General features: G+C 38.1%; 3 protein-coding genes across 7 annotated transcripts in view; 2 read left to right on the top strand and 1 right to left on the bottom strand.

The window, feature by feature from the left end:
• ppfia4 (PTPRF interacting protein alpha 4) overlaps positions 1 to 3,046 on the bottom strand; it is a 109,216-nt gene extending 106,170 nt beyond the window's left edge. The window contains exon 1 of one of the 3 annotated variants that reach the window (XM_047347557.1): positions 2,204 to 3,046. In XM_047347557.1, coding sequence (XP_047203513.1) covers positions 2,204 to 2,461 — 258 coding nt within the window. In that variant the 5' untranslated portion in view covers positions 2,462 to 3,046. The remainder of the gene's footprint in view (positions 1 to 2,203) is intronic. The other 2 variants (XM_047347555.1, XM_047347556.1) reach the window with 2 other exon arrangements.
• Positions 3,047 to 7,653: 4,607 nt separating this feature from the next.
• On the top strand, positions 7,654 to 13,758 carry tmem183a (transmembrane protein 183A). Its single transcript, XM_047346482.1, has 8 exons — positions 7,654 to 7,865; positions 8,077 to 8,166; positions 8,250 to 8,417; positions 8,504 to 8,663; positions 10,401 to 10,581; positions 10,718 to 10,798; positions 10,947 to 11,099; positions 12,673 to 13,758. Exons 1-8 carry the CDS (start codon positions 7,802 to 7,804, stop codon positions 12,859 to 12,861), a joined length of 1,086 nt encoding a protein of 361 aa, XP_047202438.1. The 5' UTR covers positions 7,654 to 7,801; the 3' UTR covers positions 12,862 to 13,758.
• A 5,323-nt stretch (positions 13,759 to 19,081) lies between these two features.
• The window catches only part of tfeb (transcription factor EB), a 46,864-nt gene continuing 42,752 nt past the window's right edge, over positions 19,082 to 23,193 (top strand). For all 3 annotated transcript variants that reach the window (XM_047347915.1, XM_047347916.1, XM_047347917.1), the window contains exon 1: positions 19,082 to 19,341. The gene's annotated coding sequence lies outside the window, so the exon portion shown is untranslated. The remainder of the gene's footprint in view (positions 19,342 to 23,193) is intronic.

Here is a 23,193-nt window from a genome sequence, read left to right as displayed (position 1 = left end):
CTGTGCCCTCCTCAGCAGGGGTTCCTAACATGTGGCTCAGGCCTCTACAGACGAAATCCACAATGTTAAAGCCGAACAATATCTTGGTTTGGAATTACACACGGGTCGGTATGAGATTTTCCAGATATGATAACCTTGACTAAAAATACCACAGTATCACGGTATCACAGTTTTAACACAATATGTGACAGAAAAATGTATAACAAGATCTCTTTGCTTTGATTTGCAACAGAAGAGCAACAATCATATCATATGCTGCTCAAATAATGTACTTTTGATTTTTACTGTTAAAATGTTATCTAGGCTGCACGGTGGCACCATTGGTAGCACTGTTGCCTTGCAGCAAGAAGGTCCTGGGTTTGACTCCCTCTTTTTGCATGGAGTTTGCATGTTCTCCCCGTGCATGCGTTGGTTCTCACTGGGTACTCTGGCTTCCTCCCACAGTCCAAAGACATGCTTGTTAGGTTAATTGGATTCTCTAAATTGCCCTTAGGTGTGTGAATGAGTGTCTGCATGGTTGTTTGTGTGTTGCCCTGTGATGGACTGGTGACCTGTCCAGGGTGTACCCCGCATCCTGCCTATAGCTTGCTGGAGATATGCACCAGCTTCCCCGTGACCCACTATGGAATAAGCGGTAGAAAATGACTGACTGACATTTATTTATTATTTTTATTTTAGTACAAAGACTTAGGCATAAATTTAGAATTTGTTAAATTAATTCATTTTCAAATGCTTTTTACGTAGAATGTTAGGCAGTTTTTAGAGTTACATGAGTATAACAAGCTGCTATTAACCAGCCCATCTGCTGGGTTAGCCATCATACAGTCAGGTGTCTGAAAGACACTCTTAGCTTGCAAACTGTAGTTCTATAATAGAGTAACGTTGATAAGAGTACTGGGTGGTGCTCCTTTAGTTTCCACATCAAGATTGTCCACAGTTTTCACCATCTCAGGTTATTCAGGCTATTTCAGCTTTTCACCGGCTATTTCAGTTGTTTGCAGCAGCTCAATATGTCTCTTTTTTGTTGTTGTCTTTTTTTATTTGCAGAACAAACAACTAATACCTACACTACCTAAACAATACCGTAAACTTAAAACAAAAAACAATAAAATATCAGTCTTTTCAGGATAGAGGAAAAACATGAAAAAGAGAGAGAAAACCTTACACAGGAGTGAAAAGTAAAAATAAAAGCTGTCGCAATCATTGGTATTTGATAAATCTTTAGGTGTGTGAATGTGTGTGTGCATAGATGTGGTCACCTTTGATCATTTGTGAGCCTCAGGCATGCACTGTTTGCATAAGTAAAAAAATGTAATAATTTATAACAAGTAAAGAAATAAAGGAAAATCATTTAAAACCTAAGGGAAGAGTGTGGTTTCTTGCAGATAGCATTGCACAGCAACAAGTGGGGGAGGGGCAGCACTACGTTACTCTATGATCATACCAGCTGAAGAAAATGTGAAAAATCTGAACACTTTCTTTGGCTACCTGTAGAAAGGGTATGACTAAAAAGTTTTAAACCATAACTTTTTTATAACTTAGTGTACCTTGATACTGGAAATTGGCACATGCACGATTGCCATCGTTTTTGCAGTTTCAGTGTCTGCAACATCGCAATACCAGTATCCAATGGCTGGCTTTAATATTTCAGGTGCCATGCATTTTATGTTGGTATTTAGCACAGAGAAATTCTGGGTAAAAAGAGTCTCGTTCAATGCATACTGATTTTCTTAATGCCCATTTGTGACCAAACTGTCCTTGGGCAAGGCACCCAACCCCTAGTTGACCACCCATCTGCGTATCTGTGTAAGTGAGTGCGTCTGGGTAAATGTGGCACTATAGTGTAAAGTGCTTTGAGTTCTCAAAATGGCTAGAAAAGTGCTATGTGCTACCATCATTTGATACACTAAAAACTTACTATGGAGGCATTTATAGGTCAAATGTGTGCAGTTTTCTATTGATTTTGTAAATTAATTTGACATTTAATACTTTAGAATAAAACTCATAAATAGGCCTGCAACCTGCACTGAGCGCAGGGAAAATGCACCAGGTAAAACCCATTGGTCATCTAAAATTTAAACTGCTCAGATACCTGTCCAGTCTGTTATTAAATAGACATGCAGCCCCTGAATTACATGACAAGCTGATGTTCTATAGACTTGAATGAACGAGGTTTCTTCAAAGAAACCCACACCCTGCTCACCTGAGGCAGCGCGGCATTGATCTGCCGCTGGAGCATGTCCCTCTCGTGTAGCGCCCCCTGGAGCTTAGCTTGAGACTGGATGAGGGTCTCTTGTGTCTCCCTGAGGGACTCCAGCAGCTTGTCTCTCTCGTCTAGCATGTTGACCATCAGCTGCTCGAAGTTGGCCTCCTGGTCCGAGCCGTTCGGGACGCTGCCGGTACCTCTGGGAGGACCAGCCGAGTCTCCCTCGCTGATGGTCGGCATCACTTCGCACATCATCTTCACTGCTCTGCGGTCTGACCGACGCTATGGGACACTGTCGCTAAACCAGGGTTAAGAAAGGGGGATGTGACGGTTACGAACCTGAGGACCAGTCTCTAAATGAATGATAAGAGAGGGCCTAATAACGTCGCGCAGCCACACAGCCAAACCAATCCAAGATGCGCACACGAGTCCCGTTAAGCTGCATTTCTCATGCACCAAATACGCCTTTCTACGGCCATGCCCTAAACGAGTGATTGGGCTGAAGAGATGATGGTTGATCTTTTATCCATATTAACCGGCGTTTTTTCACCCCAGATCCGCCCTGACGGGCGCGCCATGCACTCACATGTAGAGTCCCCGGCGTGAAATGATTGACAGCTCAGAGACAGACGGGTAAGTCTAAATGGGTGTTGCTCGAAAAAAAAGGCGGATATCATCGCACATGCATTCAGAAAAATACAAATATCCAGGTGGAGATCCTTATTCCTGGCGATAGTGAGGGCGACTCTTCGCTGAATCCGCCTTCTCCATTTCAATCCCTGCACACAGCCACCGGACCGACGCTACCTCCTCCTCCCACTCACTCACTCACTCACTCACACACACACACACAAACACGGTCCCCCTGTGCGCACACACAGGGGATTGGGAATCTGCTGCAATTGTCACTACAGCCTGTATAAATGAACCCCTACTATGAGAAGCGCGCACGCCCAGGGTCCACTCATTTCAGTAAGACCGAGCACAGTCCTGACCTGATAGCTCCTGGGGCATTATCATCTATCTATCTATCTATCTATCTATCTATCTATCTATCTATCTATCTATCTATCTATCTATCTATCTATCTATCTATCTATCTATCTATCTATCTATCTATCTATCTATCTATCTATCTATCTATCTATCTATCTATCTATCTATCTATCTATCTATCCAGTGGTTTCAGGTTGGCCAAGGAATATCTACAGATATGCATATGGAGTGCGCAGCGCACCCTGCAGGATCTTGCATGAATCAGCGATTTCAGCTTCTAACACCTATTAAGCATAACATTACGACCACTGATAGGCAACTAACACTAATATACTCTTCATTGTGACATCTATTAGTGGGTGGAATATATTAGGCAGCATGTGAACATTTTCATCTTTCAGGTTTATTTGTTAGACACAGGTAAAATGGACAAGCTCACATTTGGGGTGAGGTGGGGAAGAGCAGGTAGGATCATTTTTAAGTGATTTAATGAAAATGAATAGCAAACTAATAAAACTGGAGACATCGAGAGGACCACGACACAGGACACACTGGGCGAGGGGCATGAAGAGTAGCAGAAAAATAAAAGAAGGAACTGAAAAATAACTTAAAGAACCAACACATACAGAAGAGGGTGATTACTGGCCTTTCACGGTTACTGATGGCAAGACAAGTACATATCTATTGTTTCACTTTAGTTTTCAGTTTTTATCATGGAAATGAAGATGGAATTTCCATCCATCCATTCATTGTCTATACCTGCTTGTCCTTGCAGGGTCACAAGAGAGCTGAGGCCTATCTCCAGTGGTCACTGGGCAAGCGCCAGGGTACACCCTGGACCGGTGACCATTCCATCACAGGACAACTCAGAGACACACAGGACAATCAACCATGCACACAACACACTCATACCTAAGGAAGATATAGAAAAACCAAATAACCTAACAGTCATGTTTTTGCACTGTGGAGGAAAGCCAGAGTACCTGGAGAGAACATGGCAACTCCATCGTAAAGACCATAAGTCAGAATTTGAACACAGGACCTTGTTGCTGCAAGGCAACAGTGCTACTAAACAACTCATCCTGCAGCCTGACAATGGAACTGTTAACCATTTTATTATAACTATTACTCTGGGACTTGTTGGAATTGTGGTTACTAATGTTATTATTATTTTTAAATCTGTTTTTTATCTTTTACATTATCAGCACTCCTGCTGGCCATTATGTATTTCTTTGCCTTTTTAAAAGTATGTGAATACTTTCCACACATCTATTCGATGACTTCAACAAAACATAAAACCTATCTCTCCAGTGTATTAGTTGGTAAGTAATGAACTTGCCCATATATGCATATATATTTGTAAAATAAATCTATTTTTCTCATTCTTCCCTCATATAATGCTGTTTTTCATTGCTGATTTATTTAGTTATTTTGCTCACTGACACAGCAATGAAAATACTGCTACCTTGAAAAAGAAAAAAGAGGAGTGTGATTAAACTTTAATCAATTAATTCATTAATTAAACATTTAATTTCCCTTTGGGATTAATAAAGTATTTTTGAATTGAATTGAATTGAACTGACAGGTTGCAGCTCTGGTGGGACCTGGTTGTTTGGAACTGGAGGGCTGACACAGAATAATCACAACTGGTATGATTATAAACTTTAAGGTTTATCAAAAATAAGTCCAAACTTAAAATGGAATTAAACATGGAGGGGAAAAAACCCTGGCTCTGGAACATGGAGACAGCAAGACTGACAACAACAGGATCTAGTGATGAATGGAGGAAAAAGAGGTGTTTAAATACCAGGCGGACAAGAGTGGAAACAGGCGAGTGATTACTAACAGATTGGGAGCTAGGATTGCCTGAAGAGGTCTAATGGGAGGAAATGGCTGAACATAACCAACACAAGGATGACAAAATAGCTAACCAAAAAAACAACAAAGAGACACCAAAACAGGAATAACAGAAAATAAAAGGACCACAGAGCTCAAGAGAAAAATTATTTCAAATTAAAATAGGAACTGCAAACTGGTTGGAGGAAAACACCAACTTAAGACTACAACTTAAATCCAAATATGAAACTGTAACAACTGCAAAGTAAAGACAAAACCAACATCCAATGTTCAAAGAATTGAGACACATAATTACACCAAAATGACAAAAAGCTCAAAAGGGATGAAACTCAGACCAAAGTGTTAAACAAAACCAAAGTCCCTATGGTCATGGCACAAGGTAATGCAATTTGGTAAGTTACAAACTTTGATGGCTAGATGAGTGGTTCAGTGCATGTCCAAAACTGTTTCCTCGTGGCGTGCAAGTGGTCTGCGGAGGTCAGTATAAATTTAAAGTGGTGCAAAGAAGGGACAGTGAGGACCTAATGACAGGGTCCAACAGACAAGCCACTGTAGCTTAAATTGATAAAAGTTCATGCTGGTCCTGACAGGAAGGTATCAGAATAAAAAGTGTGTACAGTCTTTAGTAGAAACAATAATTGCTGCAGCTGAGTATCTGATCTCCCAACATACCTGAATTTACCCATACCTTGAATAACACCATACCATTGAAGGAGTAGAAAATCAACAATTAATTGTCACAAAGCAAAATGTTTTTAGGTCCCATTTGAGGCCAAATCATGGGATTTTGGCTCTAGTGAATGTTAGAAGTTAATTTTGTATCTTGACAGCACATCGGAGCCCTTCTTGTGTCCCCGTTCTCTGTTTATTAGTGTGTTGACATCAGTGGATTACTAAAACTCCCCTTCTTTCCTTTTCACTTTATGATAAATTTAGCCAGTTCTTTAATGAATATTTGACAGATTGCAGTAACCATAGCAATGCAAACGTTGCTGTAGTTACTCTTAAGGTTGATAAAAATAGTATCTATTCACTTTTTTTCAGCAATCAGTTTTTTCTCTCTAGCTATGTTAACTACTTTTTCAAATTAACACTGTTGTTTCTAACACTATAATATTTAAAGGGGCAGTAAAGGAAGAATTTTTTGATGTCTTTGTCACATTACAGCCAAAAGCCCCAATGTATTTTGTTGGGTTTTTATCCCATAGGCCATCATAAAGCACTAAATAATTATGAAGTAGAAGGAAAAGCATAAATTGATTTTTATAAATTGTTCGCTAAAAGTGTATGTAGAAGGTAGGCTGTGCATTTATCATCAGAACCCCTTACAGTGACAACATAAAATGTAGTGCAACTGATTGCCTTCAGAGGTCACCTAGTTAGTAGGTAGGAGAATCTGTCGACAGGACAACTCTTAGTTGTTTAGTCCATCAATCTGGCCTATGTGGAAAAGTGGAGAGCCAAACCTTTGTTGAAATAAAATTATTAGAAATCCAATTTGAAGCCAAAGCTACAATAAAATTATTTACATCAATGTATGTTAGAATGACACAGCCAAAATACAGCCAAATGTCCCATTAATAATCTTTTGCAAGAATTCAAAATGTTTTTTTACTTACCCTTTATATGCAGTCTGATTAAGCTTGAGCAAATTTACAAAGAATAATAGAACAAACTGTTTGCTCCAAGATGAGCAAAGCTGGTTTAAACTGCAGAACACTTGCAGCTGTACTGCTGCGAAGTGTGATTCTACAAAGTAGTAAATCAGGGAAGCTGAATGCAAATGCATGCCACACTTTACGTGACAAAATGTGCTATATGGTATAGTAGGGGTATGAATATTTTTGCAAGGCACTGCATGTTCTGCATTTGGGTTCAAGCAGTCAGTGGTTTATAATTTACCTTAAGGGCTAATCTGCAAACCTATCGATCAGGGTGCTGAAAATATTGTTTTTTTATGAAGGACAAAGGGAGACGTTATCTTCAAGGTGAAGTCAATATGTGGGGGTTGCAAACATACAAGTGAATGCATCTGAATGAACAGATGACAGACAACAATATAATGGCAAACCAGATATGTTGGAGAAATACTGGCAATACACTCTGCCACTGAGGAAAACACTCAGTCTTTTAGGTCTATTTTTAAACGTGTACTGTAGAAAGAAGAATGTGAAGAAATAAGAACAAAGAGGTCAGAGCTCAGATTAGCATTGTAGAGACGAAGAGAGTGTGAACAGATAAAAAGCACATGTACATTTAAAGATAAGATCAAGAGGAGTATTTATTTTCATTAAAAGAGTTTAAACATAATTTTTTTTTTCATGCGTTAACATGAAATAGGCACTAGATATGAATCAATGTACATGAACCATATATATACAACCCTAACAATATACATACTTTGGTGAAAAGGGACAAACATTACCCTAATTATATAAGCTGACTTGTTTAAAATGATTTAAGTGTATCTGGGCGTGACAGCAATAAACTCTCTCGGTTAACGCCAGTGGATGGCAGTATTGCTACTAAAACAGAAGTCACAATGAAGAGGGAGAAGACCAAGGGCAGCCTTCACTCTCGCGGTTTTTGTGATGTGACGTCATTCCATGATGGCTGAAGACCCCGGTGGAACAGTTTTTAATTTCTCTGTTATTTTTCTGTCTTTCTCTTTAAGTCGGCTTGCCATAGAGCCATGGCAGGACTCACAGCCCCGTTAAGCGTCTACATATCACTGGTGTCGACATGCCCAAGAAAGGGAACCGAAAACGGCTGAAATTTAAGGCCGGGGACGTGTGCTCGGAATCAGGTAGCTTAGCCGGGAGGAAGCTAGCTTTCAACCTGTGACAGAGCCATGTTGTTTGTATAGTTACCCAGCTTTATGAAGTCAAGTTCAACTTTGTAAAATGTGAATGTATAGAGAAGAATTAAAACATATTATAAATTCAGTTTTGGCAGATTAAGACGTATTTTCTCTTAGTGTATATAATGTACGAGATTTTCTGTTTGTTTTATTTTAGTCACAGTCGCTGATTTTGCTGATGCCGACCCAGCCGTTGTGAAGTCGGGTAGGGTGAAGAAAGCTGTCGCAAATGCGATTGAAAAAGAAGGTAATAGCTGACTGACTGGCATGCAGCGTCCCCTGAATGAAAATAAGACAGTAGTTTTATTCTAAAAATCCTTTTTGTTTTAGTAAAATTGCTGTGCGGGTTGGAAGCCTCTCAAGGGGCGGTGGAGGAAGTCCTCTCGTCTGCATTGACTGTCAGAGCAGACGCCGTGGGCAGTAGCGATGACCCTGAGGACGATGAAGGGGAAAATGAAACTAAAGTGGCCCGCAAGAAGAAAAACAAGAGAAAGAAAGGTACAGCTTCTGTGTTTCCTTTAACCCATGATGAAGTCGGTAATTTATTCCAAGTTTATTCAGTGTCTTTCTTCTTACTTTCCCAGAAAGCAGTGAGAGCTGTGATGGGGAGGACTATCCAGTAGACATTTGGTTGGTACTTTCTTCCTACATTCGACCTGAGGACGTGTGCAGATTTGCTTTGATCTGCAGGAATGCGTGGACAGTGACTTGCACTGCTGCTTTTTGGACTAGACTCTACAGAAGGTGATTAGTTCAAGGGTTCCTGGACTATTTTAAAGCAAATGAAATTAGATTTTTAGTAGAGTTGCATCGATAAGAAGTTTCCAGGCCTAAAACTCAAAATTCCAACCTTTTTCCAATCAGTAAATGGTGCATTCATTTCGGTATGCATAAGGTGTTTGAAATGGGATGATCACAATAATAAAACTTGACACTTAGTAAAGTATTTGATGCAATTTCAATAAAGATAAAACCAAGCGCTAACAATATCACCATATTTGTTTATTGTCCTAATTAGTGCAGAACCATAAAGTAATAGCCAATATGTATCATATATAACGGTCCCTTGCAAACGTAATGTAACGTTTAAGGTTTATTGTTAGCCATAACTGTTAACTACTTCTGAACAGAGGAGTAATGGGGCTATCGGCATGTTGGTAATAATTAAACAGGTAATGTTAATTTTTGGTGTTGTAAAAATGGAACTGTTGATCTTTTTAAATTCCTCAAAAACGTGTCTGTGTTTAAGATGCTCTTCTTCTCCTCGTTCTCCTAGTATCAGGCTTTTAGCTATTACTCTGTAGCACAGCCTGCATAATGCTAAAGTCACAGACAGCAGGATCTTTGGCTCACTTCATGAAATTTCTTTGCTTAATATGAAATGGTTTAATACAAAAATATTACCCATTATGATCTTTTTCTGGCATATTTACTGTTCTGCAAGTTACGCTGTTATGCATGATGTGACAAATCTCAGAATACAGCTAACCAGACAGCATCATATTTAGAATAAGGTCTCTAAAACATTAGCTACATTTACATGGACATAAGTTGGATTTGGCAGGATCGGAATGAAATTGTAATCTGACTGAGAGGGGTGGTTTATTCTGATTGATAATCCGATCGGCATGCATGGAAACGCTTGACAGGATCAAGTTATTCTGAATGAGGCAAACTGACCTGAGTGCGCATGTGCACCCTGCGTCAACGTGACGTATTTCTGCCTTGAGTGGCTAGTCGCTCTGACTAGATGCTAACAGAATATTTCGATCGGCAAGTTTACATGACATTTACTTTTGTCCATATAAACGGTACAATCTGATTAAAAAAAAAATAAAAAATGTCTTTTTTTAATCCGAATACATTTTAATCCGATCGTGACATTTTGTGCATGTAAATGTAGCTATTACTAGCTGTTTTATTTTATTTTATTGGTAACTTGTCTTAGAACGACCAATATTTGAAAGTATTTTGGAGCTAGCTACTTTAATCTAATTAATTTGCTTTAATCAGCGTTGGGTAATTTTTGTAATGTACCACTCATGTTAGCGGTGGCCAGTTGGGGTCTTTAGAAGGCTCGTGTCTTGTTTTTGTTTAGACATGTCCTTGCTCCGAAACACCAGAATCATACCAATTATATATCTTCTCAGCTTAAATTTAAGCTCTGCGCAAGGCTTCTAATGACCCGTTAATTCAAATCAGGTGTGTTCAAGCAAGAAAAGATCTAAAACATGCAGGAAACTGGCTCCTAATGACTAGAATTATCCATCCTTGTCTTTATTTATTTCTTATTATTTCACTCAGATAACAGCAGTAGCTTAGCTGTTACCAGTGAATTAATCTTTTTATTCCCTTTATTAGAAATAGTGCAACTATAAAGAAAATTGAATCTTCACTTCTATTGTGTTCATTTTCAGATTAACTGCTACAGAGTATTGTTTTTTTTTTAACCCTCCTATTTGTGGTCTGTTTTTTTTAAAGGCACTACAGGATTGAAGTTGACCTGCCATTTCGTCTCCAGCCTGTCTCCGTAGATAGGATGCGCTGTCTACGGGCCTGTGTGATTCGCTCCCTTTTCCATTTGTACGAGCCGTTTAGCTTGCGTGCTTCAAAGGTTCCTGCACTGCCAGAATCCACGCCCACAACGCTGCTCAACTCCAAGGTTCATTAGCATTTAATATTTTTTTGTTTTGTTTGCCTTTAATATTTGTTAAACAACAGGAACAGACATACAATGAGGACTGTTTCCATAGCTGACATTTGACCTATAAATATGTGCCTGTTTTCTGTTGGTGCAGTGTTTACTCTTCTGGATCAAAAAGTTGTCAGGGACTCGGCCAGAAGCATTGTGGGAGTTCAACTTCAAATTTAAAAATCAGGTCAAAATCTGTCCTTTTTTACAAGTAAACTCCCACTCTTTTATTTTTTGTAATGATTGCAGTTTGTTTAAATGAATACATTTCACTTGCTGTGTGCCCTGCTGTGGTGGCTATCTGAATCTGTCTCTGTTCATCTCCATCCCTGCAGGGACACATTAAGAATTGTTGTGCCAAGTCTTTGCACCTGCCCAAACAATATGAAGATGTTCATATGAATCCAGACTCTGACTGCAGTGTGCTTCAGGTCACCACCCTCAACTACATCTTCATCCCTGTAGTCATGGGCCTGACCCTTACTCTGGCAAGTGGCTTGTATTTTGTTGTAGCTTCATTCTTCTTTAAAACAAGTGTATCCTACCTTGATAGCTAAAATGATAATTATTTAAAATGTCCTGACAGGATTTGTCCCTGATACCGATCCAAGTCCTTTAAGAACAGACCAAGGCCGAATCCAATCCCAGTCTGATACTGTATTAAAATCAGTGCCATATATATAAATCTAGGAACTTACTTGGGTTTGTGATTGAATACAAAAATGTCAGGAGATGAATGTAGTCAGGTACTCCAATACTGATTGTATGATTGGGAGCCCAATCCGGGTTGGATCCTAGCATTCCTAATAACTGTAAATAATCAAAAAGGAAACTGGTTTTGATTAATGCAAAAAAAATCATGTTCTACAAATTAAAAACACGGTTATGTGGCAAAAAAGAGGTTAAATGATCTCCTTCTAAGCTATTGAATTTTATGGATAATGCCAAGTATTCAATTGAATGTCTCATTCTGGCTGCAAAATAAATAAAGAAATTAACAAAATTTCATCACAAGATCAGTGTGTGTAATATTAATATAACAAAGGAGGCTTCTGAACACTATTTTTTGGCAATTATGTTTTGAATGTAGAGGGTTTCCACTTTACATGCCTATAATTAGGTATGGGTACCTTTCACATTTGAACCAAAACGGTACGATGCCCAGTACCTGGGAATCGGTATCAGTACTCAACGGTACCAGTTTTCGGTACTTTCGTGTGTGTGTATGTGATACTAAATGTTCATTTGTTTAATAAAAAAATCTAAAAAATTTTCAGTTTAACATATTTATTTCTTAATATATAAACTTTAATGAATATTTTAAAACAACGTCCAGTATGTTTGTATTGTAACATCTTAATTGTTTTAAACATTTCTTCTCTCATGATGCTGGCTGCAGACGACGAGTCGCTAACGGATGCGTCTATCTGTACTACAGTTGGACGCAATTGTTTACTTTGCTAATATTGTCCATGAAGGATTGGTGAAAAGGAGGATAATAGTGAAAATAAAAAGTAATTTAAAAATTCATCTCATTCTTTTTGTTTCCAAGTTTATCCCTGCGTACGGCCGGAGTCTAACAAACACAAATATTGCTCTAAACATAAAACATGTTCATTAATAAAAACGCTGCTAATTTACACCAGTTTTCAGGAAGTTGTTCAAGTGTACTGCTAAGCAGTGTGCAATAATTAAGTAATATTTTGAAATGAAATCAACATTTATGTGCTTTCATAGAAGCAACGGCTGTAGCATAAGAAACGGTCTTAACAGCACTATCAGATTTTGGGGGTTGTGCAAACTGCATTAATCAGTTTATTATTAAAACCCAAGGATTAATAAAATTTTAAATTTCATCTTAACGATGAGGTGTGAACTTTCTGTGCAGATCGAAGAGCAAATTTAACAGCTTGATAAACACTGGTCTTCCCCTTTAAGCCGTTTATTGTTCATTTCGGAGCTGTACAGTATATATTTTTTTGTTCAAAGAATAATTCATATATTTACCTTAGCCACCTCTATAACCAATCCCCTAATGTGATTTTCTTGTTTTGCTAACAGTTCACAATCAATGTGAGCCAGGACATGCGTCACCACCGGGTTCGTCTGGTCTTCCAGGACTCTCCTCTTCAGCGGGGAATGAAGAGAGGGGATCAAGGTGGGACACAGGTTGTTTTGGATCCCGTGCACAGCGTGAAGCTCATGGACTGGTGGCATCCACTGTACCCTTCGTTACCCTACACATGTTGACCCCTCCTTAGCAAACCAGGGACCTATTCCGAATTAACCATAAAAAAACCAAATCACATTCAATAACACATTTTGACTGTTAAATGTTTAAAAAGGAAGCACTAACTTGATGGAAATATTGAATATTTCAACTACAGCCACATGGATGAAATAAATATATATTTGGTTGAGTCGACTGCTCTTGACCATAATACAAAGACAGTTGTGTTGCTTGTTTAAATTATATGTAATACACCGTTTCCAGATGTTTTCTTTGAAGTGAAATATTAGATAAACAGGGCAGTATTTAGTCCTGTTGTTCCAGCTGTTTGGTTCATGCCTGTTTCTGTCAGTTCCAATATTTCACTCATCTGGCAGATTTATTTTAAGATTTGTTACGTTTCATCAAGAGAGTAGGTTTCTGGTTTATTTTCAATGGGAAACACTTCTGACTATGTTCATCTTTGCTTTAGAAAGGGGCCAAAAATATAATTTACTTCGGATGTCATCCTCTGATCTGACAGGTTTGTTTTCTTTTGAATTATTTCCTTAGAGCTTAATTATTTCCCTGCACATTACTTTAGGTTTGCCTTTCACTGCCATAGGCCGTGTTATTCTGGGTTTGGGTTGAATGTTATATTTGGATCAGTTACGCTTGATGATGGGGGCAGTGCTACACTTTTCATTGTTTTAACAATTTCATTAATATTTGATTTGCATGTAAAGTGTCAAGGAAAAAGAAATCCTTAAATCAACCACTTATCCTTGTAGTATTGAAATTATTGTTGGACGTTTTACTACTTACCAAAGGACAACTGGATGTTTAGGTTAGCAAATTATGTAAAATGATGTTTTAGGTTCATCAAACGAAAGCTTTTGTAATATACACATTGGACAATAAAAACAACTGCTCATTCAGACTTTCCCACTCTTGTTTCTGAAATGAAAATCACCCTTAACTGAATGGTCACTGACAGACAACAAAAAAAGCCATCTTATCACAAATGTGTTTTATGGAAAAGAACCTGATTCATGTGGATGGTACCAACTTTTAACATTTTGTAAAGGTCAGAATCCCCAGATGCAGCTTTCCCATGGATAACCCTTTTCAGGACAATAATGTTATTTGTGCCTCCCTCTTATGGTCGCTCTTGGTATTGCATGTAATGAATATTTAAACTATATGTTTTCATGGTGGGCAAGCAGTCCAGATTTTTCTTTAACTTTGCATATATGCCTTTCACACACTGCAGTATTGGAATTGTTATGCAGCTTTTTGAGAATAAATTTCTTTATAACAAAAGATATAAGCCTCTATAATAATGATTTGCTTACGTGTTAAATGAATTGGGACACAGCTTTTTGCATAACAGGACTCACTAGATTGCAATATGCCTTGAAAGCAATATGTTATTGTGTGCCATGTTGCATGTTGTGTAACAGAAGTCCAGAACTTGTGCTCAACATGTGTTAATGCATATCATATATACACTGTCCATGTACACATGTGGTTCAATGAGTTCTCAGTGAAACTGAAACGGGGCTCCTAAAGGTTGCTCACAAAATACCTGATTTACACTAAGGGGTACAAGGATTGATGGGGACTAAGTAAGTTTTATCTTCGTAAAGTAAAGCTGTGAAAAGCACTGTTTAGATGGTCCATTGTCTACGATGATGATAAAGAGGACTACAATACTAGGTGAGGATGCAAACCATTCAAGCAAAAAATCATGATGATGGAAGTCCTAGAATTACATTTAATAACAGGGAACAATTTTAAAAGAACATCCTTTTTTCATGTGTTCAAGTTCTTTTTTTCTGTCATCCAACTTCAAGTACAAATATATTTACGCTAGTTGTCAATTATATCCAGAGCTAGTACAAAGAAAAAAGCATAACCCAGAAGAATATACAAGTACGTCTCAAAAAATTAGAATATCTTGAAAGAGCAGAATAATCTTTTTCAGTCATTTCAGAAATGTGAACAGTATGTTTTATAGATTTAATACACCAAGTTAAATATTTCAAGCCTTTTACTTGTAATTTTGATGATTATGGCTTACAGATAATGAACGCCCACATTTCAGTGTCTCAGAAATACACTGCTCAAAACAATAAAGTGAACACTCAAATAACACATCCTAGATCTAAATGAATTAAATATTCTCATTGAATACTTTGTTCTGTACAAAGTTGAATGTGCTGACAACAAAATCATCAATGGAAATCAAATTTATTAACCAATGGAGGCCTGGATTTGGAGTCACACACAAAATTAAAGTGGAAAAACACACTACAGGCCAATCCAACTTAGATGTAATGTCCTTAAAACAAGTCAAAATGAGGCTCAGTATTGTGTGTGGCCTCCATGTACCTGTATGACCTCCCTACAACACCTGGGCATGCACTTGATGAGACGGTGGATGGTCTCCTCAGGGATCTCCTCCCAGACCTGGACTAAAGCATCGACCAACTCCTGGACAGTCTGTGGTGCAACGTGACGTTGGTGGATGGAGCGAGACATGATGTCCCAGATGTGCTCAATCAGATTCAGGTCTGGGGAACAGGCGAGCCAGTCCATAGCTTCAATGTCTTCATCTTGCAGGAACTGCTGACACACTCCAGCCACATGAGGTCTAGCATTGGCCTGCATTAGGAGGAACCCAGGGCCGACCGCACCAGCATATGGTCTCACAAGGGGTCTGAGGATCTCATCTCGGTACCTAATGGCAGTCAGGGTACCTCTGGTGAGCCCATGGAGGGCCATGCGGCCTTCCAAAGAAATGCCACCCCACACCATTACTAACCCATTGACAAACTGGTCATGCTGAAGGATGTTGCAGGCAGCAGATCGCTCTCCACGGTGTCTCCAGACTCTGTCACATCTGTCACATGTGCTCAGTGTGAACCTGCTTTCATCTGTGAAGAGCACAGGGCGCCAGTGGTGAATTTGTCAATCCTGGTGTTCTCTGGCAAATGCCAAGCGTCCTGTACGGTGTTGGGCTGTGAGCACAACCCCCATTGGTGGATGTCGGGCCCTGTCTATTTCATTTGTACAACAACATGTGAAATTGATTGTCAATCAGTGTTGCTTCCTAAGTGGACAGTTTGATTTCACAGAAGTTTGATTTACTTGGAGTTATATTGTGTTGTTTAAGTGTTCCCTTTATTTTTTTGAGCAGTGTAATATCACATAACACTAATTTAAATAAAGCATTTCTCCCCCCATGTTTTTATTTGTTTTTGTTTATGACATCGCATAAAAATAAAATGGATTTTGAGAAAAAAGATCTGAAATTAACCAAGAATCAATACAGACACTTCTCATAGTAACACCAACGTGCATCAATTATACACCCATAAAAATGCATTATTATGAGATCAGGATTTACATGTCCAGCTTCTATATTATTCATACATGGTCCCCAGAGTTGGGTCTTTTGATTTACCTTTACCCATGCAAGTTAGTTGTTCCAGACCTAAACATTCTGAAGTTCTTTTATCCATTGTTTAATGGAGGGAGCTTCTGCACTTTTACAACTGAAGGTAATTACTCTCCTGACTTGTAGAAGTCTGAAGTCCAGTAATCTGGTTTGTTTCTTCATTTGTTTGAGGTCTTCTGGGTAGATTCCAAGCACACGTAATTTTACATCAAAAGAAATATTAAGACTGACAAATGACTGATAACTTCTTTCCAAAAATCCTGAATAATATTACAGGCAATGCAAAATGGTTAATTTATCATTGAAACATTTCTGACATACATCTGGAACATTATGAACATCTGGTGAAGTTTGGCGAGGGTTATATATATCCTAATCAGCCACGTATATTGTAGCATTTTAAACCGAGTATTTATTGTTTGTTTTTGTGCCTTTTAAACAGGCCTCACTCTAGTCTGTTTAGTTTACGTCTTCTTGAATATTGTGCCTCCAGGTGTTGAGTTTGTCCATTGCTGAGTCATTTGAGCTAGAGATCCCTACCTTATAAAATGATGAGAGGAACCTTTTCCTTATAATTTCTTTACTGATATTTTCTTTTATTTTTGATAATTGTGGGATCTGCATGATTTTTCTGGATCTGCTAAGCATATAACATCTGAGCTGTAAATATTTAAATAAATGTTTTTTAGGAATTTGGTATTTTTCTCTTAATTGCTCAAAGGTAAGTAAAACATTATTCTCGTACACATCTTTAAGTTTTTGGATCTCTTTCACATTCCATAGTTTAAACCTTCCATCTTTTAAGGCTAAACTGAGAGTTTGCTAGGGAATCTCTTCTGTGTTTATGTGTAGCATCCCTTTTAAGATTGTGTTTTTCAGAAAGAGAGTTTTTTTGTGCTCTTACAACAGATGAGTATAGGTAGCAATGTGATATTAAGCAAGTGGACCACTGGCTTAATGTTTCTGTGATTTCCTTTACCAAGAGGTCATAATTTGCTGGAATTATTTCATGAAGTTCTGGGGTTATTTTTATGTCTAGGTATTTAAGACTTTCATTAGTTTTTATGAATGGTGTTCATAGTAGGATTTTTTCCTCTCTTCCTCACAGAGGAGCCTTAGTACTGATTTAGAGTTATTGATCCTGAGAACTCACCAAAACTTTCTATTAAATTCATAAGATTGCGAATACTGTTTCTTAAATTAGTCAAAAAAATATGTCATCTGCGAAAAGGGAGAAATGATGATCTCTTCCTCCAGCTATAACGCCTGTCATTCCTGTATCTTTTCTCACTGCTATGGCCAATGGTTCTATTGTTAGTTTGAAAAGTACTGGTGAGCGGGGACAGCCTGGCCTGGTTGATCGTTGTATGCTATTGGTTTGTGAAGTAGGGTTTGTGTACAATAGTTGAACCCATTGAAGAAATGTTTTACCTATCTCATATCTCGGAAGCAGTTTCAAAAGGAAGATGAGAGACACCAGATGAACAAATGACAGAAGATTAATCTTATTTTTCTTTTGTAAAATATGAACTTTTACATGTTGAAAGCAAAATAAAGTCTAATAGTGTCTTGTTGCTGGAAAACAGCTGAAGTAAAAGTCTGGTAAAGCAGAACAAAGTAGGAAATCTGCAGTGATATTCATGGATTACAAACATAATAGTTTTTACTTGTAAAAAAAAAAAAACTTTCAGTATGACTTGAAGACCTGTATTAAACCTAGTTTTTTCCACCTGAAGCTGAGATCCCATCTGTTTAACTTGACTGTTATCCTTAAAACATGTTTTGTATTTATACAGTATGAGACTACTGTCCTCGTCTCTTTGGACCCTAATAGTGTACCCTTTTAAAAGTTTTCCTTTCATCAACCCTGACCAGATCTACTATCCTTGCTTTAAAAAAAAAACATTCCCAAAGCTTGATGCTGCCACCACAGTGTTTCATTGTTGGTAATGATGTGTTCAGTGTTATGTGCAGTGTTAGGTTTTTTGCATGCCTGCTCACAGGTTCATTTTGGTCCCATCTAACCAGAGTACTGTGTTCCCATGTTTGCAGTGACCCCTACATGGTTTGTAACCAACTGTGGGCAAGACTTCTTGTCTTCTTTTCAACATGTCTTTCTTCTTGCCACTCAACCATAAAGCATTATTTGCGCAATGCTCAACACTTTGAGGTTCAAAGCTGGGAACAAGGTTTTATATTCAAACACTACTTTCTCCACAACTCTTCAGCAAGCAGTTTGTTCCTTGGTTTTCATGAAGCTGTTTGTTCAGTAAGGTTCTCTAAAATGCTCCATGAAATAGTGGGTTTATAATGAGATTAAATTACACACAGGCGATTTCTATTTACTAATTATGTTTCTTGATTGTGCTATCAAAGTAAATAAGGGACTCTTCAGATTTTATCTTGCAAAGTTTAAAAAAAAAAAAAAGCATAATTTTCCATTTCTTCAGAGTTATGTATTACTTTGTGTTGGTCTGTCATGTAAAATACATATAAAATATAATGGAGACAACGTGGGAAATTTTTCAGAAAGCATGAATACTTTGGGAGGCACTGAAGACCCAGGATTCCTTGGAATAAGAGTGTACATAAAGAGTAACATTCTCATTTGTATGACAAAATGATAACGATTTAACTATTTAAAATTGTCACATGTATCGAGTGAATAGTAACAGGTCACATTATTCTCTTTGTAACACAATCAAGGACAAGAAGACCGCGAACAGCTGAGAATGAACCAAAACTACATTACCCACAATCCCGTTAGCGGTTTGTCATTGGCGGTGGCACAGGTGACCGCAGACGCTCTGAGTTGTGACAACATCTCGACCGTCAAACCGAAAACAATTTAGGAGCCGAAGTGCGAGCAGTTGTCTGCTTCCAGTATGTGGCAATTCTGAGAAACTTTGAACTTTTAAACTTTTGTAGTTTGTTTTGTTTTGGACTTTTATTTTCCAGTCACCGTTTGAAAACGGTCGGTGGGTCTGGTATCTGGGCTCAGGGAAGCGGACGCGCTCTTTTCTTCAACCTGACTCGTTCTGTCTGACCTTCAGAGCGGGTGAGTTGTATTTCAGCGGCATTATTGGGATAAAGCCCCGGCTGAAACACCTCTGGAAACCCCGGCGGAGGGGGTTTTAAGTGCGCATTTCCTGTTTTACAGCCAAAAGTGTCGTTAATTGACTAAATAGGCTGAAGGGGGGGTCCAGCTTCAGTTTGTGTCATACATTTTTTTTTTCTAACTTTGCTATATCGCTCCAAAAATAATACTTGCTTCACACACGTTATACCTAAAAATACTAGGTAGTTGTCAGTCATCACAAATCATGCAGTGCTGGTGAAGACTTCTCAGATCTCATAGTTGGAGCCCACAATCATTTCTTAAGGATATTTGCAGATTAAATCTATTAATATAGTATGCAGAGAAAAATAAATCCAAGTTATATTTATCAGCTTGTTTTGAAACATCACTGCCAGATTTATTGTTTCCTGTCACCTTAAGTGTGGGGTGGAAAACAAGATAAAAAAAAAAAAAAATGATAATGAAGTTAACAGAACATGCAGAGCACCATGCTTCCGTTTTACTGTCATCTGTGAGTCTGGAGGGAGCTGCCCTTCTCGCCATTTATACACTTGGAGCCTGGTCGGTATCAGTGACAACACCTCAGCAGTGGGGTATGCTGCTATGTATAAGCGATGACTGTAAACAGTACAGTGTGTAATACTATGCTGCTTATTCAAGGCCTGTGGCTGACAGTCCTGCATAGCGCCCACACAGAAATAACGAAGGCACTGCTGACTGGTTACACACCTCTGTGGTTCTGAATTTATTCGAAATGCATGTGAGCATGAGTTGAGAAAGAGCAGTGGTTAATGCCTGTTTGTCCAGTGCAGTCTGAATATCTGATGTCAGCAATATGACCATCATACCTGCTTTGTTTGTTTTCTTACTATGAATATGTACACCTTACTTTGAAATATATATATATATATATATATATATATAATTTCTTGTTTTACATTTCCCCCCCATTTTGCTGAAGTTTTGGCTTCTAAGGCTACTGCATGCATGCCACCTGGCATTACAACAGCAGGCCTCACTCTCTGATCTTTGACCTCTGTGTCTGGCCTCTGTCATCAGACATATTGTGCTGTAAAGAAAAACATAAGGTCTAGTGATCACGGTGTCTCAGTGAGCCTGCTTGAAAGTGAAGAGTGCAATGCCTTGAACATGTAGTCATGACCCATGAATCTTTGTTACTGTTTTATATTGCAGCCTCAAAATATGTTATGTGTTTTCTTGTGATTTTATGTTTTATTGCAACACAAAGAAGCAAAGTTGAAGGCAAATGAAACATGGTCTTTAAGTTTTTTGTTTTTTTTAACAAAGCAAAATCTAAAAATGATGGCGAACATTTTGATCCTTTACGTTTTGACCCCCTTACCATGATACCCCCAAATGAAATCTAGGGTAACCAATTACTCTTAGAAGTTAGCTGATGAGGGTAAGGTAAGTACAGCCAACCTGCGTGGACAGGTTGACACATTATGCAGGGCATTTCTGAAAGAAAATCTGTTAAAGGCTGCAAAAGTCTTGAAACCAGGATGAACGTTCGCCTTCCACCAGGACAATGAGCAATTGAAAGGAATATGCATAATTATGTGTTTTTAAAGGTCCAGACTAAGTCTAGACATAACTCCAATTGAGAACCTTTGCCAAGACTTGAAAAGTTTTCAGTTCAATCTGACTAAACTTGAGCTGTTTTGCAAAGAGGAATGGACAAAAATGTCAGCCCTAGATATTCAAAGCTGGTAGAGACTTGCTGTAAATGCTGCGAAAAGTGGCTATTGCCTCACAGCTGCTGAATATAAATGCACAACAAACGTTTAGGAGGCTGTTTTGTGAAAACAATTGTAACCAATCCTTCGCCTTCCACTTCATAATTATGCACTACTTTGTGTTGGTCTATCTCGTGAAATTCCAATAAAATACATTGCCTTTTGTGATTGCAACATTTTAAAGCTTGAAAAAGTGTATGAACACTAGACATGGCATGTGTACACCTATGTACTTTTGTTAAATGTTTTGTAAATTTCTGTTATGATCTACTTACTTTCCAAGAAAACGCTCTTGAGACATCACCTTTGGCAGTAATGGTGTTGTGTAATTAAACACAAGGACACTAGGCACTACAAATAGAAAATGTAGAGCTCAGCTATCCAAGAAAACAAATATTATTCACTCACATATTACACATTTTGTGTCTGGTTGAGGTATATTAACTTCAAACAATGATGAAATGTGTATGAAATTAACTACTGTCATACAGGAATAATATTTCTTTTCATTGGTTTTTTTTTTTTTTCAACTTTGCTTTGAATCACTTCCAGTAAGATGAGTTTTGAGGGGAAGTTACGCAAGATCATTGTTAATAGTTGGACATATCCTTTAGTTTTTTAAGGATTCGGTCTAAAAATCCTGCGTAAATACATTGCTGGAGTGTTGTTCTCTATTACCGATTAGTAGTGGCACACAAATGAACAGAACCTGCTTATTGCATTGGTCTGAGGAACTTATGTATACTTTGAAGCATTGGAGTACTTTAAAGTGTGTCTACCATTGTCCTACTTGTTCACTCTCTGTATCCAATGTTTCCTTTTTATCTAGTCCGTGAATGAAAACTATTCTATTATGTAACCAAACAATTAAAATGGATCCACTTTGCGGTAGCACTGGCGCAGAGTTGAGCTGTAACTGATCAGAATTTTTGCATGTGAATAAACAAGTTTAATTATATTATTGTTGCTCAGTTTAATCATGTGACCCTGTGTTTGTATAGTGCTCATGGGAATGACTGTGAAATAGTATTTTTCATGAAATCATAGGACTTGGGATTGCTGTATGAAAAAGTTAAAACTGACTAACTTTTTTTAATGAAAACTAAAATTAAATTGACGTTTTAAAAACCTTCACAGAGAAAACAAAATACTGAAAAAGTTTGTATAATTGTCAGTAATTGAGAGTCATTCATAATATTATGCTGAATTAAAGCATTAAGGCAAGAATAAGTAATCTCATGCACACTACACTGATTCTCTGTGGGTGTGGAGCCCACTGAACGTTACTCAGAGGTCATAATGTCATGGCTGACTGGTACAGCCATCAACTAGTGGTATCCTCTCTCAAATCAAGCCCTACTACATTGTCATTGGAGTTTTAAAATTTTAATATACTGTTTAATTTAGCAAGTAAGCTATTTTTTCTTATTTCATGTACAAATAAAAACATATACAATGGTATAAAACTGCATTTCTGTATAGAGGATATAGATTAAGTAGTGTCTTCCATCAGTTATAGATGATCAAACAGCACCCGGGAGGTGAGCAGCACCTGTCACTTCTTTTGAAACTTGCCCAACAAATCAGTGGGACTCTTTGTTCAGTAATGTCTAATCTATAACCCCCATTCGGTCTCCATGGTAACCTAATGTTGTACCGACGTACGCGGAAATTGGCTGTTGACCAGAATTTTGATAATGTTCAGCTTGATTGGCCCCCATCATACGTAGGCACTACCAGAAGGTGTTGGAAACACACTTCAGTGTAGAAGTTGTTACTGATTGAAGAAGACCCAAAGTTAGCTATTTTCAATATAAGAGGGGTCTTTAAAAAAGAAGTCTGAAGGACAGAGGTGTAAGAAGATGTGTAAATGAAAACAGTATTTTCTGCACTGTGTCAAGACATATCTGCCATTCACTCAGGCTGCACTGGAATGAGAGAAACAGATTTTCAGTAGATAGCAGGAAGGCTGGATATAATATAGGAAAGTTGCTTTCAGTCTGCAGTGAAGCATGCTTAGTTTGGAAATGTTGGAAACCTTTCGGAAATAAGAGTTAATGTAAGAATCTGCATT

The sequence above is a fragment of the Girardinichthys multiradiatus genome, chromosome 20, assembly GCF_021462225.1.
Source record: "Girardinichthys multiradiatus isolate DD_20200921_A chromosome 20, DD_fGirMul_XY1, whole genome shotgun sequence".
Taxonomy (NCBI): Eukaryota; Metazoa; Chordata; class Actinopteri; order Cyprinodontiformes; family Goodeidae; genus Girardinichthys; species Girardinichthys multiradiatus.
This window is presented reverse-complemented; position numbering and strand designations above follow the sequence as displayed.